Genomic DNA, 19,796 nt, shown 5'->3' with positions numbered 1-19,796 from the left:
TATCTACTGCTTCTTTCCTCTAATGTGTTGTTCAATAAAAACATATAAAAGCAATTTTACAGGACCGGTGACAAACTTTTCCTTCTTGGTTTAGGAATATTCAAAGCTAACAGTAATACTAGTAATAAATTGTCCTATTGTTCTGATCATTTTCGTTTCCTATAAATCCATATATGTCAGCATATTAAGCACTATAGCTACAGAAAGTCATATGGATTGAATATCTGACACAGAGGCGGCAGTGAACGCCTCTCTGAGCGGGACAGGGATCGTGTCCGGGCGGAGGCAGGATGCGCTGAGCCACAGAGGAGGAGGAGGAAGAGGACTCTGTTCAAAACTACTCAGACAGAACACACAGCTGGTAAGTTTCAGTTCAGATCGATGTCTTTACAACGCATGTTTCCTTAAAATAACAACACGATATTCTTCTACAGCGACTTGTAGTGTATCTGCGGGGCTCAGTGGTGAGTTTAGGGATCTTAGCATTCGATACTCTGGGGTATTTTTTCATCTTCTTTCTTCATCTGTGAGTATAAAGCTACAGTTTTTGTGTGATAAACTTTTTGATTGATGTTCCTTAGATTAATTAACCTTAATTTAATGTGCCAGCAGCCTAAATGTTTTCGCAAACTGTAGGCTAGACTTTGTTTACCGTTAAAAGGGTGATGTAAAGTTTATTTAGTGAAACCGGATAAACGCAGATCCGCAGCACATTTTCACCGCCTACCTGCATGGGGTTCACTCATAAACAGTGAAACTTCAAAATGTGTTCAAAAGTGTGATGCCAACATAAGAAAAATAATAAAAGAAAAATCCTTTTTTATATTGCCTATAAGCTATTGGACAAATGCATAGGAACTTGATTTGGACTAAAATGTTCCTCTTTCTAATAACACGCTATTAAAGTTTCATGGAACAGTTATAAGCTATTAATAAGAACATAATTTGGGTTGCCAAAAAGTTGTACAAAATCCTCGTCCACCATGGCACTGGGTTTGTCCTTTTAGCTCTTGAATTGACTGTATGACAGTTAAGTAGCCGATTAGTTAGTAAAAAGTTGGTAACAAATGGATTTTGGTGGTCAAACAGCTAGAAAGACAAAGCAAGTGTCAAAGCAATGCTGGAGGAGGATTTACCACAACCTGGCAACCCAAAAGTTGTTCTTGTTAATGACTTAATAACTGATTTATAAAACATTAATAACATTATTAAAACAATTATAGAACCTTCAACTTTAAAACCTTAAAGTGTGCCTTATTAGAAAGTGGTACCAATAGGCAATTGTTTTATTATTATTGTAAATAATCTGCAAACTGTTGTATTAATAATTAAAGCCACCAGGATAGTGCTCTTAAGAAGATATCGTTTTGTCTGCTGCACAAAACCTCCTTTGTTTTTGTGGCTCACAGTAACATATTTGATGACAAACATTTTCCTCAAGTGTCATACCATGAAGTGGGTGACGACTTGGAGACCCCGGCCAGTTGTAGTCGTCATGCAGTTGTACAATAGTACACTGTCATGAGCACACAGGAGGAGCTGTTTTCATTGCACAGCAATATCAGGCTCTCGTCAGTGCCCACTTATTCCTCATGTCGGCTGAATGCAGCTGTGTGAGGAGCTCCCTGGATGTGTGTCATTGTGTCCCAGTGTGGCTCTGACCCTGCTCTGATGTTGTGTAAACACCAACCTCCGATTCTCCAATTCCCATGCAGGGTCTGACAGCCTCCTTCAGTGTCATTTTTAACATGTTGGTTTGTTTTTTTCACCAGTTCATCTGTTAATCCAGCAGAGTCACGATGGAGTCTCACAGACTGAGCGGCTCACCAGATATCAGGATACAGAAGAGCTGCATACAGCAACACAGTCCCAGAAGCAGCCAGGACAACTTGTTTGGAGTTAGAGTGCAGATCCAAGGGATTAAAGGTCAACCCTACGTGGTTCTGAACAGTTCTGGCCAGGAGATCCACCGGGACGTCTCAGTCATCACTCACCAGGCGGGGTACAATGCTGGCATGGTGAGGAGGTCTGTGGATGAAAGACATTCTCCCTCTGAGTCACAGAGGACTGCAACCTCCTCTGCATTTCATTATCAGAAACACCCAGAGATTCTGAGACCTTATGACCCTGAAAGTAATAACCTGAACTTAGTCCTTCATTCAGCAGCTTCAGTTGCTCGACATGGAGAGCTAAACACTGGCCTTCCTTCTGAGACTGCTAATGTGACCAAACCCAGGATCCCTCTGCCTGCTGAGGGCACAGTGGGAGACCAGAGTGAGGCGGCCCAGAACAAGACACCTTCCTCATGTAAACAAGTCCCTGCAAGATCCCCAAACTCAGTGGGTACAGACTCCTTCATATCTGTAGGGAAGTTAATAAGCCAGTTCAACAGCAGCCAGCGGAGGGGAAGGGCAGGCCCAAGGAACAGGTTGGACCCAGAGCAGTGTCGAAGGTCGCGCAGCGCGGACAGCGGTTCAACTTCGTCCTCCTCTTCCTCCAGCAGTCCCTCGTCTCTGAAGGGCATCAGGGGTGAGACCCCAGGTGGGATATATCCTCCGGGGTCAGCCAGGGCTCGACTCCTTGACGGAAAAGCATCTTTGGCAAGGGAGGAGAACAAGCCCAGCACACTGCTTAAAGGACACCATGGAAAAGAGACGATGTCTCCACATGCTGCAAAATTACTTCACAGAGCAGAGAAACCCTCCATCTCCAGGTTATATAGTGACCAGACTGATGAAACTGATGAAAGAGAAACACAGGTAAAGAGATTAGCACCAGGGCACAGTTGTCATTTAAAAGGGTGTATTTATTTGCTGCATTTTCCTTAAACAGGTCACTCCTGATCTTCTGAAAGGACAGCAAGAACTCTCAGTAGACCCACCTGAAGACACAGCAAAACAAATGCTGTTCACTTACCTCCAGGATGGGTAAGCGCCGCTCAGCACTGAGCACTTTTAGTTAAAGAAATAGTTTGACATTTTGGGAAATATGGTTATTTGCTTTCTTGCTCTAACTCTTGGTAAGAAAGCGAAACATGTTACCTATATGTTGAATTATTCCTTTAAAACGGCTCAATAAATGAGTTTGCATTTGCACTTTCAGCTCCAAAGTTCCAAAACGAAAAGATTTGTTTTCTTTAACACTTTCTCTTTTTTTTTTACCCGACACCTTTTAGTGATTAGCTTGTAGTTGTGATCATTTAGTGTAGTCAGATAAGGGGATTCTGCTCCAGCTGTGTGTGCTCACGCAGCAGTCAGGAATGCAGAGCATGTACTTCTTTCCACTGATAAAATAACTTCTTCACATGGAAAGTTTTTATGATCCATCAGTGGCTTTAAAACAATATATTTGCTAAACTAGAGTGTTTAAATACCGCTGTGAAAAGAGTTACACCTTTTCCTTTCACTCCATGGAGAGGTCCTGCACTGCAACTGATTACATTTAATGCTATCATTACACCCTGTCAGTACTGTTAGAGTGTTTGTGAAATATTTTTCTTGCTTCTCAGGACGACTGATGATGACTCCACCACTCAGAAGAAAGTCACCCAGCTGCTTGAAAGGGTCAACAATGTCAAGTGGAAGACTGCTGAAAATGTGGAGGAGGAGAAAGTGTGTGTTGGGATGAGATGTTTGCCAGTGTTGATCACTGGTTAGCATGATTTAATGTCTTGGTCTGAAACTAACCATAATGTTGGGCGTTTCCACATATGTAGGATTGTGCAGCCGAGGTGAAGCTTTTGCAGGAGAAACAGGCAGCGCTGGAGAAAGAAGTGTCTGAATTAAAGCAAAAACTGGAAACAGAGATTAAGGTGCAGTGCAGTCCCATCCTGCTGGTTCATCTCTAAAACACTCACTTATTTTTTCTGTGACTGATGACGTTGTTGTGTTGCGCAGAATGAAAAGACTCTAGCCAAGGCTTGTGAAAAGGCCAGGACAGAGAAGAAGAAACTTCAGGAGGAGTTGGCCAAAAGTCAGGAGGAGCTGTGCAAACTCAGCGACAGGCTGGCTGAGATTGAGGCCAAACTTCAGTCTACCAAACACGAGTAAGAATCTGACCTCTGGGTCATTCAGGAAGTTTACAATGAAAACTGTGCTATGTAAAAAAAATATGCAAATCTTATCAGCTAAATGAGGGCTGCTATATACTCCCAAAATGTCAAACTATTCCTTTTAATGATTCCTCTGCGTGTCTAGTGAAGTGTATCAAACAAAGTTAGATGTTTTTCATTGATATTAAATGGGACGGTTTTGAAATGCAGAACTAAATAGAATACCTCTATGCTATGTTCACTTCATTTAACTAAGCTTCTGCTCATACTCTAAGGTCAGTCAAGTGAACTGTGATGTATGATCTGATGATGGTCATTTGACCGAAAGCAGGGTCAAATACCATTTGGATTAAGTGTGCAGATATCTTATTTTGTTATCTAATTCTATCAAGTACCTTTCTAAAACTTTAAAGCACGTTAAGCAGGCTTCTTTCCTTGATATAAAATATGGAACTAAAATTATATCTGTCTTTCCTGCATACTTTTTTTTTGTATGTCGTCAGGCTGACACAGATGAAGGCAGAGAGAGAGAGATCTAAGACGGAGATGAAAGACCTTCAGCAGCAGCTCTCTGAGATGCACGATGAGTTGGACCAAGCCAAGAAGGCCGAGGTGATAAATACAGAGAAAGAAGTCCTTATGGAGGTAAATAAAACCACATGAACAAAATGCAACTTCACAAATCAACAGCGGCTGTAAAGCTCCTTCGCTGGACTCTAGGCAGTGATGTGGTATTTTGATGGATGTCTGTCAGGAAATGGCGCAGCTGCGTCTGGACTTTCAGGAGATGCTGCAAGGGAAGGAGGAGCAGGAGGACATGCTGCACCGCAGGGAGAGGGAGCTTAGCGCCCTGAAGGGGGCGCTCAAAGAGGAGGTGGAGACTCATGACACATACATGACCGCTCTGAAGGATGAATATGAGAATGAGCTTGAAATGCTGCTCAGGGATTTAGAGCTGGCTAAAGAGGTAACAGGGCATGACATGCATCTCTACTACTTCTCTTTATTTCCTAAAGCTAAAACATGGTTTCATCATTTATTATTCCGTCCTGTGTCACAGAGCAGTGCTCTGCTGGGTCAAGAGAAGGATAAAGCAGAGGAAGAGAGAAATGCAGCTAACGTGCAGTTAAAGGAGCAGAGCCAGGACAGAGATCAGCTGAGAGGAAAGGTGCAGGAGCTGAACATCAAGGTGGATCAGCTGAGTCAGGCAATCCAGGAGTCTAAAGCCACAGAGAGACTGCTGGAGCAGAGAGAAAAACAGCTGGAGGTGGGAAACTTTATGGAGACAAGAGGAACATATCTAGTTTACTTTTTATTGTTATGTTTCTAAATGTTTTTCTAAACATGTATCTTACTGATGTGATCTATTCTGCCGTGTTATATGTTTTCTTGTTCCTTAGAGGGAAAAGCAGCAGGTTGAGGAAGTGCTGGAAGATGTGAGGAGGAATGAGGAGGAGATGTGTCAGTCTAACCAGTCGCTGCTCACTCGCTTAGAGGACGTGCAGGTAAAGCAAGGCTGCTGTTAGCTTCAGAGTAACCGCTTGGTGGAATTGTGGTGGTCTCACATGCATACCATGTAACTACAACATACTTTGTTGCATGCCATCCCCTCTCTCCACGTTTCTTGCCTCTCTACACCGTCTTTTTAGCCCTGCTTGGAAGCTCACAGTCTTTCCGTTTCCTTTGTGTGTTTTTTCCCAGGGTAAGTTAACCAAGCTAAACCATGAACACAGGGACCTGAAGGAGAAGCTTAAGGAGGAGAGGAAACAAATAGAGGAGCTGTGGAAGACTAAAACTGAACTAGAGGATGTGAGGAGGCTGCAGGACAGGACTGTGGAGCAACTGCAGAGGAAGGTGAGAGGTGGACCTGGACTATTTATTGGCCTCAAGGCAACATTTGGAGCCAAATAAGACCTGCAAATCTGTTATCTTAACTCTGAAGCCAGACTTGCTCATACACCCAAAGAGGTCCACTTATCTCACTGTAGAGGCTCTTTGTTTGTCTCAGATGAATAGCATTATGGAGGAGTGCGAGGCGTCTACAGATGTACTTCAGAACCAAGTCGATGAGGCCAGAGACAAGAGTCAGAGGGAGTTGGACGAGCTGCGGAGACAGCTGCAGGAAAAGGGAGCAGAGCTGGAGAAATACCGACAGGCAGCCAAAAAACATCAGGAAGAGGTGTGGTACTTATTGTCTCTCTGATTCATTAGCATGAGTCACTAATAACATAAAATGAAAAATAAACACTAGGATAAAAAGGAGTTATGTCCCTTTTGTTTAAGTATTTTCTTCTTATTAGGTCTTAATGGATCTTAAGACAATTTTCCATTCAATTAAAGACTTTTGTGAGATTTAAAAACATATAAAAGTAGTCTCAGATGTGTTACCCAATTTAAATAATTCTATAATAATGTCTGACAGATTGACCATTACCTAACAGCAGACATAGCAGGTTACCTTATCTTACAGTGTGTGTTTGTTCTGTGGTCTGTTATGTGTTCAGCTGCTTCCTCTGGAAGAGGATCTGCGGCGGTGTCGCAGGGAGCAGCAGGAGGCCCAGCTGAGGGGCCGGCAGCTGGAGCAGAGGGTGGAGGAGCTGGAGGAGAGGAACACAGCCACGGTGGGAGAGCGAGAGCGCCAGTTCAAAGTCATGGAGGTAAAGGTCTCAGCAACCTAAACTTTGGGAAACTAAGTCCCAGAAAGCCTGACTTTTAGTCTCTAGTATGGGTCAAACATGGGTCTAAACACTGGATCCTACATTTCATCTTTTGTTAGACCTTCTCTGACTGGCCATCCCCAGTTTGCTAAGCAATGCTTCTGTTATAAATCTGTGGTCTCCAAGCCCAAGCTAATGTCAGACTTTGGAAACCTCCCTCCAGAGCCACAAAGACATTATACAACTGTTTTCACAGCCTGAGTAGTACATAATATGACTGGTAAACTGAAGATGTGTAAAATTGGCAGAGTGCCCCTTTAAGATGCTGTCACAAGATAAATTTGCATCCAAATAATAGGTATACTTTGTGAAAATGAATTATATTTGCATAAACGTTATGTTAATATTAATCATTTGTTGCTAATGGATGAATATAGAAGAAAGAAGAAGAAAAATGACCCACACACTTCTCTCTCATTCCCAATTTCTTTTGCAATTAGACAATATTTTGACCACAAATTGTCTTTCTCAGGTCTCGCTGTCTTTTTGTGCAGATTATTGTTACTCAGCACCTGCAAAGAATTTATGATGCTCCTTGTTTTTTAACAAATGCCAAATGAAATCAAATATCTCTAAGATACAGTAGATCTCATCCTTAAGTCGCACTTTAAACATAAGTGGAGTGTGTTTAGATGACATGAGCAATGTTCCCTGGCATAATAACATAATGTATACAGGTATGTGTTTGCTAAAAACTGATGATCATTTGGAGCTTCCAACTAGAAACTGTACTTTCTCTCATTAGAGTGCATATGCTTCAGTTTATCACGTTTTGAAGTGTTTATCTGATCAGGTGCCAGTATTTGCACTGTGAACTATAAGGGTGCTGAAAAGTGCCGTAGCAACAACATCTCAAAGCTCAGCACTGTTTGTCTTGCTGATTACAAAACATCACACAGTGACATCAGTGTGATGACTGTTGAAACTGCGTATCGACTGAGGAAGCTCATGTTTACCGTACAAAGTTATCAGACCTGTCTGGATGTTCTCATTCTTTCACTCTTTCTCCCTTTTTCCAGTGTCAAACACTCTTGTCCATTCAGCAGTTAAGAAACGTTCAAAATCTTTTTCAGATGTTGTTCACTTTGTCTTCCTGCACTTATTTCCACTTTATTCATAAATGATTACCCAGTAGCCTTAAAAAATAAGTCAGTCAGTTTTCTAACCACAGCCTCAAGAGATTACAGCGTAATGCAATATTTATAAACTTGACACATTTTTCATGTGTTCCTCTCCTCTCAGGGACGTATCAGCCAACTAGAAGAAGCTCTTAATGATGAGCGCAGCAGTGCTGACCGCCTGATGGAAAGATTAGACAAAACCAAAGAGCAGGCAGGTCCACTCCCTCACTCTCATTTTGTATTTGCTAACATTCATACATTTCCCCAACTGTGAAGAGACAACCCTTTAGTCTTCAGTTTGAGCACCCAGCCCTACATCTGTTTCTATCATAAACAGATTTAGAGCTGAGTACTCAGATTTCCTCTCAGACATTTTTTGTTTTGTTTCTTAACGTCCACTTTATACTATCCCTGAAACATGACTGAACTTTACAGACTTCATATGTTTCTTTATCTCTGATGTCGCCTCATGTCCTCAGTGCGCCTGTAAAGTAGGCCACCATTCATGGGAGCAAAGTGGTGCAGACTAATTGACACAAAACACAGTGCAAAGACAAAAAAACAGCAAACTATTGTGAGCAGCTATTCACAGTCCCTTCACTGGGCCTCTGGGTGGTATTAGAGAGGAGAGAGCCTTCAGATCTGATGTGGCTGCTCAGACCAGACAGCATTTCCTCTGACTTAAGGAATTAAGCTGAAAACTTTTCATTTAACCTAAAAAGTGATTGTCAACAGGTGCTGCCCTTTTTTAATGAGGTATGGCTGTGTTTTCAGTCAATATGTAAGGCAGTACATAGAAAGTGTAACTCTATGGTTAGAAATTGGCATAAAGAATTAGTTAGGATTTCAGAGCCCACGTTTTATGCTTCTTACATTTACGTTATGCTATATATTTTGACTGAATGCCAGTGGTGGAAGAATTATCAGATCCTTTACTAATAGAGTACCAATACAGCAATGTATAAATACGTTTCACTACATTTCACTGAATTTCTGCATTGTCTTGTAAAATATATTTTATACTTTGACCCCTTTGAGTCTCAAAAATGTATTCAAATGAAGCCACATGAGAAGTTTAGAGACTAAATGTCTCCCTGGTTGATCTGCCAACAACTCATAGACATCTGAAACATGACAAGAGAGGTCACATATGGATGTGTTGAATTGATTTTTCTTTATGTAAAATCTTAATCTGGTCAGTAGCTAGTAACTGCAGCTGTTAGAGAAATGTGGTGGAGTATATAATATATATAAGTAGTATAAAATGGAAATATTCAGGGAAAGTACAACTACTTAAAAATGTTACGTAAGTACAGTACTTGAGTAAATGTACTTAGTTACTTTCCACTGCTGAATGCTGAACGCTGTTCCCTCTCGGTGTGACAGATGGATCAGATGAGGAACGAGCTGATGCAGGAGAGAGCAGTCAGGCAGGACCTGGAGTGTGACAAGATGAGCCTGGAGAGACAGGTACTGATCTCTGACGCCACGCACAAAAAAAAACAGAGTTCTTTATTTTGACAACAGATCCTAGATCAGATACGTCTCATCTGAAAATCCACACTTGGGTCCCCTGATTTTATTATTATACACAGATGTGACATACTTTTTACATTTTTACTACTTTTATTACTGTACATATATTTAGAATGTATTACTATTACTAATATTTTTTTTTCTCTTCCCCTTTTTTTACTCTTATCACGATTGCACACTGGCCTTGTAGCACGTCCTCTAGAGTATGCCATCGCAAGTGAAAAGAAAATCAACTTGTATCGTGCTGAATGCGTTTCCTTCCTCATAAAACATTTGCAAAGTCGATTGTTTTAAAAAATGTGAAACCTGCGTTGTCAACATCCACGTTTACAAGTTAGCAGTTTTAATCTTTCCTGCCTTTTCTGACACAATGCTGTATTTCCTCAATGGAATAATGTGAAACCATTGGCTGGACGGTGTATTGCGCCATCTGCCTGATTGAGTGCATGCATGTGTGCCCTCCTTTGACATTGCTCCATAGCACTACTATTGATCAAAGACTCCCCAGGGTACCTCTAAACTTTGCCTAATTTATGATATTTGTTTTGTTTTATTCCCTGTCAGAATAAAGACCTGAAGAGCAGAGTGACTCACTTGGAAGGATCGCAGAGGCCAAACCAGGATTCACTCGTCTCCAAACTGAACAGCCGCATCCAGGAACTCGAGGAAAGGTTGCAAGGAGAAGAGAGGTGAAAGCCTGCACATTAAATAATGACCTTATAGCTCTTAACAAAAATAAATATATACAGAGTTTGTATTTACCAGCGCAGGATAACACTTTGGATTATGGTTCCATCAGATACTTGATGGTAGCTGTCGAGCACTGAACCTACTCATATCCCTTTCCCTGTGGTTGTAAGAGTGAGAGTATCTCTGGTCTGAAACACACTAGGAAGGTGTTGAGTTACAGGAAGCTGCAGCAGCGATGTGATCTCCTGGTGCTTTTTGCTCTCAGAGACAACAACAGCCTGCAACAAGCGAACCGCAAGCTGGAGCGCAAAGTGAAGGAGATGAAGATGCAGACGGACGAGGAACACATCAACCTGCAGAGCCAGAGAGACCAGGTAGACACGTCTTTAACTGCAAAGAAAAAAACTAAGTTGTAGTCAGGAGCTGCAGACTTGTGATTCAATATCTCACTTTTGTGAACTCTGCAGCTGACTCAGAGACTGAAGACAGCAAAGAGGCAGATGGATGAGGCGGAGGAGGAGATTGAGCGTCTGGAACATGCCAAAAAGAAGGTGCAGAGAGAACTGGATGAGCAGATCGAGGCTAACGAGCAGCTTCATGGCCAACTTAGCTCACTGCGGAACGAGATGAGGTGACCACTCACCTTCTGCCACTGAGTTTCTGCCTCGAATATACAGTGTTCACATCAAATCATGTCGTTCTTTAACTCCAGTCATTTTATTTTTCTGCATTAACAGGCGTAAGAGGAAATCACCTCCTCTCATTAAGGCCATGGAGGACGATGTGAACGACGTGGATGACATTGGATCTGATTGACTGACGTGTGATTAAAACAAAATGCTTTTCTGGACTTTATTAATAAATGTTGGACTTACTGTGAATAACCCATGGTATCATGATTCAACATAATTTCATTAACAAACTCAGGTGTGACTTCATGATGTTTCCAGTTGTGAATAGCGTGGCACCTTACCAAGGCTGACCTCTTGTGGCAACAAGTATAACTACAATATATATAATACCTGACAAACTAATGTTCTTACAATGCAACATACACACTGGCTTATTTACCTATATCTCAAATGGATTAATTTGTTTCCTAAGTTATTACTTTGCGGTGTGAGTTAATATGTTGCAATCTGAAAAACTTTAACTGATGAATAAATGTGTGTGAGATTACATTCAGAACATTAACTCATGTTTATACACCTCCAGAAACTCTTAAAAGAAACAAATCCAGCTGTATGTTTGTCCTCTGATGAAACACACAAATAAAGAAAAATCTGATTTGAAGTTGCCTTTGATGGAGATACGATACAAATCACAACTTTATGTGTTCACGAGGCTGATAGGAGCGTGATGGTTTTACAAATGGATCAATGGTGTGTCCTGAATGGCTGTGGTTGGGTAGAGGTGGAGATTTGACATCTCCAGAGGTTCACACTGTTGGACATATTGTAGTTTTAACAGCAGTTGGCACGGTGATACATGGAAATACAACACAAGAGAAGAATGAGGCAACACTGTGCTATCAAACATGGAATACTCAAGGAATTCCTGGCAGAATTCCTGGGGACATTTGTCTTGGTTGTAAGTAGCATTTTCTGTTATAAAACTGTTTTATACTCAGAATAAGAATCAAAATATAAAATATATCGCTATACATATTTGCTTTAAAAGTTGTTTCGAGTCTGAGATCTTGTTTATATGCTTATTTCAGTTAAGTGTTGAGCTCCAGACTGTTGTAATCTTCTTGTCCCTTTATGATGTTGTTGATAGTCTGCTGTTCTCTTCCTCTCTTGTTTGTCAGTTGTTTGGATGTGGCTCAGTCGCTCAGACCGTCCTCAGTCGAAACACCCTAGGTGAGCCTCTCACCGTCCACATCGGCTTCTCTGTGGGACTGATGATGGCAGCGTACGTGGCCGGTGGAGTGTCAGGTAAATGTGGTTTCATGTGGTTGTTGAAACTTCTGCACTTAATTGTTTATTTCCACTCAAGTAGAACTTATTTAGAATGAGCCACTACACACGCCACTAGTTTGATATGGTACTTTGGATTTAATGAACGAACAATTCCATTAAATGAATAATTGTTAATGGATGGTATCAACTTCCTATTCTGCTGAGTATTGGCATCCTGTCAAACCAACTGAAAAATATCATCAGTTTGCATAACAAAGTTTGTTTTTTTGGATATTCAGCTTCTTTGCAGCATTTAATTTACTGTTTAGCGCCACAGACTGCATTAGTATAATTCATAGTTAATGCAAACAACCTGACACAGCTCGCTTGTATGTGTTGTAATGAAAACATTGAACATACTCATGAGGCTTGCAGCTTGTAATAATATAACTTTATGACTTCCTGTCTAGTCATGTGCCACCTCCACGGCTCCAGTGTCAGCAGGAACGTTCCAGCTCTCAGTCCAGATCCAATGAATGTGTACTGACCATTGATTTGTTAGCAGTGGTGCACAGCCTCTCTGGGGTCATACATAACCCTGGGCACTAAATGTCCTGCAAACTCCATTGATCATAGGCTACGTTTATCTGACAGAGACCAGGCTCAGTCCAAACGAGACTGCAGCTACTTCCAGTTTTACATCAAAAGGACCAAACTGAATTAATGAGGACAGATCACTGACAGACGACAGATGTTTATAAAATTTAAAAATGGCAGGATGCGAGCGCAGCTTGATTTAAAAAAGGAACAGAATAATGCACCCTTTTGTTTTTTTACTTATAGGTTAAATTTCTAATATGTGACCATTATTCTGCTTCTTTGCTTGTGAACACGCATAACAAAACCCCTGCACCGCCCCGGGGGCCGCTCCCCTTCTGTTGCCCCTCGTAAATGTGACGGCCTCGCTAATGACGGAGAGGATATCATGCCAGACACCCCCACCCACTGTGCCCCTCTTCCACTCTCTGCTTTGTCTTCCATCCCAGGGGGGCATGTGAACCCTGCTGTGTCTCTGGCCATGGTGGTTCTGGGCAAACTGAAGATCTGGAAGTTTCCCTTCTATGTCATTGCTCAGTTTCTTGGTGCTTTTGTTGGAGCTGCTGCAGTTTTTGGATTATACCATGGTGAATACACCTCACCTTTATTCCCTTACACATGCATATAAAACCATACCAGTGGGTAATGACTGTCACAGTAAAATATTTTAGCTACATGTTTATCAATATAAAATACTAATTGATGCCTGTGTACAGTGTTACAGCTATTTGTCCTCCTCACAGATGCTTTCATGGACTTCACCAGTGGGATTTTGTCAGTGACGGGAATCAATGCAACAGGTCACATTTTTGCTTCCTACCCTTCGAGACACCTGTCAGTCCTCGGAGGCTTTATCGATCAGGTGAGCTCTGGAACCTGTGAACCAATGACCTCCCCTCTATTGTGCATCGCCGCTCCCATTCATGGTCCAAATTCTGCGAAGTCTGGCAAAAGTAGCTAATGCAAAATTGATTGCCCCATTTACTCTGAGAACACCCCCTCTTCTGCTTCAGTTTGGGGTTTAATGACTCATTTCCTGGCATTCACTGGAAGGTCAAATCTATACTTAACACCATTTTCTGCCTTTTTTAGTTGGTGCAGCGATCCATAAATAACATGTCTATTATCTTAAAACCGTTGAAAACCATATCAGGTGAACCACTAAAATAAGTCCAATTAGTGTGATTGTGCTCATGTTAATGTTTCCTTTTGAATATCTTTGTAACAATGGTGCTTTACAGTGTGCACTCCCTAAATAATAAATAATTAATAGCAGTTAAAACCTATATTTGAACCATTAAGATTAAACTTGTTTTAGTTAGAAGGAGTCATATGCTGAATGACTGCAGAGAAAATGTTGCAAATGTTATCTTATTGTGCCGAATACAGCCTGACCACTATACAGGTTAACTCTACATATTTTATTTATTCTTTTAAAATACCATTACTATAAAATGCATGTTATGTATACAAAGACATTCGCATATATACAGACACCTTTTTTACCTACATATACTCAGATATAGACAAATGTAAAACCCCTGTGCTAGAGAAGTAGGACGATAAACAGAATTAAATATAATACTAGTGCTACGTTGATCCCTTATCTGCCTAAACTCTGCAGTTCACCAAACGAATGCCGTTCCACTCCTGCAGGTGATGGGGACAGGTATGCTGGTTCTGTGTATCCTGGCTATTATTGATGGCGGAAACATTGGAGCTCCCAAAGGTGTGGAGCCGCTGGCTATTGGTCTGGTCATTATGGCCATCGGTGTATCCATGGGACTGAACTGTGGCTACCCCCTGAACCCTGCCAGAGACCTGGGACCCCGACTGTTCACAGCTGTAGCCGGATGGGGGATGGAGGTCTTCAGGTAACTACATACATTTTTCCCCCTTAAGGGACTTACGTTAACTTTAATTTTTCTCATGTGCCTGGGTTAAATCAAATACAGGCAATTATACTTTGTATGTCCAAATACGTCCTCATTTAAAAACTTGTACGATTTATTTAGTGGTGGAATGTAACTAAGTACGCTTATAATTTTATCAACCTATATAATTCTATTAACTAAAAAATATTTGATTTAATGCTGCAATATGTGGACAGATTAATTGTAATCTTGTCCATAATGGCATGTTGTGAATCATTTTTTATGAGTGAGAACAAAAAGAGATGTTATTGCTTAATTTTCAGAAATAGGATGTTTGTTGGTTTGTCTAACTTTATGTAGATGTTATTTGGTTACTGTGATACGTGATTTTGGTTATTTCAAGAAATACATTTTATAAACAAATAAATTTAGTCTAATAATAAATCAAGGAATAATTATAGTTCAGTTTAAATTATTTTATATATAATGTATCAACTGTCATTGTGCAAATGAATAAGACCTAAGCTGCTGACATGAACCATAGTGACAATAATAAATAAAATCTGATTTATATGGCGCTTTTCAAAGTCTTCAAAGACTCTTTACATAGGCCTACTGTAGGATGCAAATAAAAAAAAGCATTTGTGAACATTATTATAAAGCCAATAATGTGTGTTACATAATGTCACATGCACTGGACAGATGCAGTCGATGCTTATGAATGATCCAGTGATGTCACCATTGACCTCTGTGTGAGTGCCAGAGATGTATTTAACTCTTTCTTTTGGTCTTTTCATTCTTCAAAAAATAAATACTATACAGCACTGCAGACCACTGGTGGTGGATCCCTGTGGCGGGGCCCATGGTGGGGGGGCTGGTTGCAGCCCTCATATACTATCTGCTCATTGAGCTGCACCACCAGCGCGATGAGCCCGAAAAGCCCCAGGAGGAGGAGTTGGAGGAAGAGGAAGACGAGGATGAAGAGGACATCAGTCTGAAGGACAAATATGAGATGATCACCATGAGCTAAAAAACAAAGACATTAACCTCCAGGACTCACTGGTCAGATTCAGCAGTTTGTCCTGTCAGTCAAGTGAAGAGTGGACAAGCTTCCTCTCTCAGTGTCTACACCAATATTGGACTGTCTCGTTTTATGTTTCATAAACACATGAAAATGTCAGTCTTGTGTGCTTTACATTGTTATGACTTTTCATATATATATATATATATATATATATATATATATATATATATATATATATATATATATATATATATATATATGTTGTAAATATTGTATTATTGATATTAGACCCTTTATTTGGCTATATTCCCAATTGGTACTGGACTAATAGTTTAACATGCCTGCCAGTCTCCTTTTAGGTTTGTTTCCATTTTTTTCAGTGATTGTGATGATATTATCTGTATTTTCACTTAAAACTTTTAGTTTGTTTTTTCTAACTTGTGATTGTTTTGTTCTCTTGCAAACCACAAGGAATCCTCCCTCCCTGTTCTTTAATAATATTTGTATTTTACTGTGTTGTTTTGTCTACATTAAAGTTTCTACAAATATCGATTGCATAAAAGATATTTCACTTCAGGGATGAGACTCCATCATCTGTTACTTTTATCACCAAAAACTGCAGTTCAACTGACAGTGTAATTTCCATCTCAGCATTTACACCATTACCCCATATATCCTCATATGTCCGTTAAATTGCTGTGTAGGCTTGTGTGATTAAGTGAAAGAGGACAATAACAGACATGGATCTTTGCAGTAAACCTCACCAGCAGACAGGTATATTTATTAGTGATTGAACACTTTCAATTATAATTGGACCGACACAAGTGATGGATAATTTGTTTTCAGTTGTTATGATGGCAGAGGATGATTACACCTCTCAGTGTCAGCTCACTGCATTTTGCTGTAAAATATGTCCTGTATGAGCTGATTATTCTAGTTAATGTCCTTGTACATATCAAAGATTATCTGAGTCACAGTGGGACGTCTGATTCGAACTCGCAGACGGTAAAGGCACTGTTGGAGAGTGAAAGATGTAAAAGGAATGTGGTTGGCAAATTAATAAGTTAAAGTCTAAGTCTCTGTAAGGGAGCCTTCCTGTTATCCTGTGGAGACTCCTCACACCTTTGCTCAGTGGTGGAAGAAGTATTCAAACTATTTAATAGAGTAAAAGTGTCAATACCACAATGCAAATATACCTACTCTGGTAAAGTAAAGGTACTGAATTCAAACTTTGACTTATAGATCCCCTCCAGACTCCACCAATGAGTTCAGGTATTTGGTTAAAAATTCTTCACATTGAAAAATTCAGAAGCTATGAATGGACACAAGATGTCTCCTACTTCACTGAAAATATATATTTCATATACATTATTACATCATACAGTATACATTATACGTTTCCACATTACAGTTGTATAAGCTGGGAACTGGACCCTGACTGGCTCAGTTGCCAAGAGGGTCAAATCAAAGACTTTGAAAACATCCATCTAGTGTCACATTCATCATTCTGCACACTGAAGTAACAACAAAGCATAATGTGTTTTAAGTGGTGCGGCCAAGTATTATCAGAAAGAATTATTATTCAGTGCAAATTGTGTTGATTTATTATTATACATATTGGATTATTAGCGCAGATGTACTGTAATTACATCTAAGTAGCATTTCACTGTTCAATTGGTCAACTTGGAACCACATTTGACATACTGTTTTTTTGCAGCTTTGTCAAATATTTATATTTTACAGGCTGGTCATATGTTTTGTGTATAAAATCTTAATTAAAAAAAAGAAGTAATAAAGTGGAGTCAAAAGAACATTTCCTACTTGAGTGAAGTAGAAGTAGTTGCATAAAATGAAAATACTCAAAAACAGAGTACAAAGTGCCTCAAACTTATCACATGGACTAACAAGTTTATTATGAGGACTGAGGTTCTCCAAAGCAGCTGTTACCTTCAATTAAACTGACTTAAATTCTTAATTTACTAGTACTAGTTCATTTACAAGTATTGTACTTTAGTACAAATCTTCTCATTCCACTTTTTACTTCAAATCCACCCCAATGCAGAGGAAAATTATTAAACGTTTTACTCCACTACAATTAGTGAGAGCTTTAGTTACTTTACAAATTAAGATTGTTTCATACAACACATGGAAATGTACAAGTACAGCTGCAAAGTATGTATATATATGTATATATATGTTTAGTTTTTTATAATGATGAGGTTTTTTATAATGATGAGGTTTGGACTGTTGGTTGGATAAAACAAGCATTGTAAAGTTGTCATTTTGGGCTCTGGGTAATTGTGACATCAATTCTTTTACAAAACAAACTATCAATTCCTTAATCAAGAAACAAATCAGCAGATTAATCCTTAAATTAAATAATCACTATTTTAAACTATTAGTTGCACTAAATAGTTAAAAAATTGGCTCCACCTCAACCAGCTAGAACAGTAAAATCCTGCTTTTACATTAATGCATGAGTCATAATGACATAATATATAATAGTATAAAGTGTTTCACTTTTTCTTGTAATACTTTAAGAACATTTTCCTAATTATACCTACATACTTTTACTTTTTTTTTTTACAGTGTGGTATTAGTACTTTTACTTTTCAAGGATCTAAATACTTCCTCCACCACTGGCCAGATTTGATAATAACAGATGGGGATTCCTTTAACTGGCAGCATATTTTAGCTCTATTTCTTGCAGCATCTAATGTTTTCATGAGACATACACCTTGAAAATCTAGTGGGCATTATCTGATACTGGACAATACACTGGGAGTTATATTCTATTTCCATTCCTTGATTTGCAGTGTTAAGGGTCAGCTGCTCATTGGAGCGAGTGTCAGCCAGGGCCACGTTTACAATCATGCTTTGTCACTGCCAGGAGAGACAAAAGGTGCTGCTCGCTCATCGGCCGTGCCATCAGCTCCTTGCACAGAGCTGAAACTCTAAATGTAGAACATTGACCAGTAACATTGTCCTCTCTACAGGGACAGTGTTTAAAGGCATCAGCTTGAAGAGAGCTGTGAGAAAATGGACTACATTACAGTAACAATATAAACCTACTGCAATACAACTCGCCGGCTGCATTATCTAGAAAATATTGAACCTAAACTTGTTTGAGGTGACTGTGTTCATGTCACAACCCACAACTGCAGCTGAGAATCCGCATTGAAAATCAATAGCAGGCCACATTCCACTGCATGTGCAAATGCGCGCTTCCAGGAATGGACACTTTCCTATGGTTGTTACATAATCAAACACACCCATGAGGAAAAAGTCATCAATAAGTTTAGGCAGAGTAAATAAAGTGTGCAACAAACACATGGATTATACTGTGAATAAACTGCTTAATTGTGGCTAAAAATAAAAATAAATGTCTGCCCACTTTACTCACTAAAGTATAGCATGAACCCACTCAATATTTGGAGTTCCTTGGTTGAAGTTCTCAATAATTACTGAAGTTCTCTTTGATGGAAACAGAGGGGATGAGACTGTACTTAATGTGGCTTGGTGGTGCTGATGTTGGTGACTCACAGGCTGCTCTAAACCTCTGGTCCCAACCACAGACTGTAGAGGTCCCAACACTTCAGCATCTGACCAAGCAGCTGCTCCCTCTGCTGTGGACGCCCCACTACTGCATACAGCTGAGTGAGCATGTTTACTTTACAGGAACTTAACATAGACAGTATATAATGGACCAATAGACCCCGTTGCTCTGGACGGAGACCAGTGAAGGCTATTAGAAGCACTTTTCCGGTGATCACTTGCTTTACTGCGCAGCCTCCAACTGACAGAGACAACGTAAATGTGACGTGAGCAACGTGTCTGAAAGTTGTAAGTCTTCTGGTAGCTGTGCCAAGAGAAATCTCAATCATTTCCAATCTTACAGAGACGGAGAGCGTAGGTATATGTAATGAGATAACATAAGCACAGGCTAATTATTGCTAACTAACATGCTAGTTAACATTAGTAATTAAACCTAAACAGCTCATGTAAGTCAAAACTGCCTGCGAGCTTCTCCTGTACTATACGGTAATTCCTCTACTGTGCGACAGTAAGTCACTTGGTTATGACACAATCGTTAGTTTATTTTTACAAAAACGTCTGCTACGGAGCTATAACGTGAGGTACAAGGTAATGGAGCCTTTTATACATTGTTGTGTTTCTTTAGAAATAAACAATGGACAAATAGAGTCTTTAAACGCTTCAGATGTAAAGTTATTCGCAGTCAAGTGACGTAAAAAAAAAATGGTGGTCAGTGTAATTCTAAAAAGAG

The 19,796-nt window shown here is 39.9% G+C and overlaps 2 protein-coding genes across 5 annotated transcripts; both read left to right on the top strand.

Annotated features, from left to right (window-relative positions):
- The first annotated feature begins 248 nt into the window (after positions 1–248).
- LOC114560723 (cingulin-like protein 1) lies at positions 249–11,294 on the top strand. Of its 3 annotated transcripts, none has more exons than XM_028586299.1 (19): positions 249–361; positions 1,773–2,759; positions 2,833–2,927; positions 3,509–3,611; positions 3,716–3,811; positions 3,897–4,045; positions 4,555–4,696; positions 4,806–5,018; positions 5,112–5,318; positions 5,452–5,556; positions 5,753–5,905; positions 6,060–6,230; positions 6,556–6,708; positions 8,011–8,100; positions 9,276–9,359; positions 9,990–10,114; positions 10,381–10,489; positions 10,583–10,746; positions 10,853–11,294. In XM_028586299.1, exons 2-19 carry the CDS (start codon positions 1,800–1,802, stop codon positions 10,929–10,931), a joined length of 3,198 nt encoding a protein of 1,065 aa, XP_028442100.1. In that variant the 5' UTR covers positions 249–361; positions 1,773–1,799; the 3' UTR covers positions 10,932–11,294. The 3 variants fall into 3 exon arrangements, with proteins under 3 accessions (XP_028442100.1, XP_028442102.1, XP_028442101.1); XM_028586301.1 differs by lacking the exon at positions 249–361 and adding an exon at positions 384–464; XM_028586300.1 differs by lacking the exon at positions 249–361 and adding an exon at positions 438–526.
- Positions 11,295–11,603: 309 nt separating this feature from the next.
- aqp9a (aquaporin 9a) lies at positions 11,604–15,623 on the top strand. 2 transcript variants are annotated; one of them, XM_028585372.1, is made up of 7 exons: positions 11,604–11,705; positions 11,926–12,052; positions 13,063–13,200; positions 13,357–13,475; positions 14,270–14,487; positions 15,310–15,441; positions 15,481–15,623. In XM_028585372.1, exons 1-7 carry the CDS (start codon positions 11,604–11,606, stop codon positions 15,515–15,517), a joined length of 873 nt encoding a protein of 290 aa, XP_028441173.1. In that variant the 3' UTR covers positions 15,518–15,623. The 2 variants fall into 2 exon arrangements, with proteins under 2 accessions (XP_028441173.1, XP_028441172.1); XM_028585371.1 differs by having other exon boundaries at positions 15,310–15,623.
- The last annotated feature ends 4,173 nt before the right edge of the window (positions 15,624–19,796 follow it).

Source organism: Perca flavescens, chromosome 8 (genome assembly GCF_004354835.1).
Source record: "Perca flavescens isolate YP-PL-M2 chromosome 8, PFLA_1.0, whole genome shotgun sequence".
NCBI lineage: Eukaryota > Metazoa > Chordata > Actinopteri > Perciformes > Percidae > Perca > Perca flavescens.
This window is presented reverse-complemented; position numbering and strand designations above follow the sequence as displayed.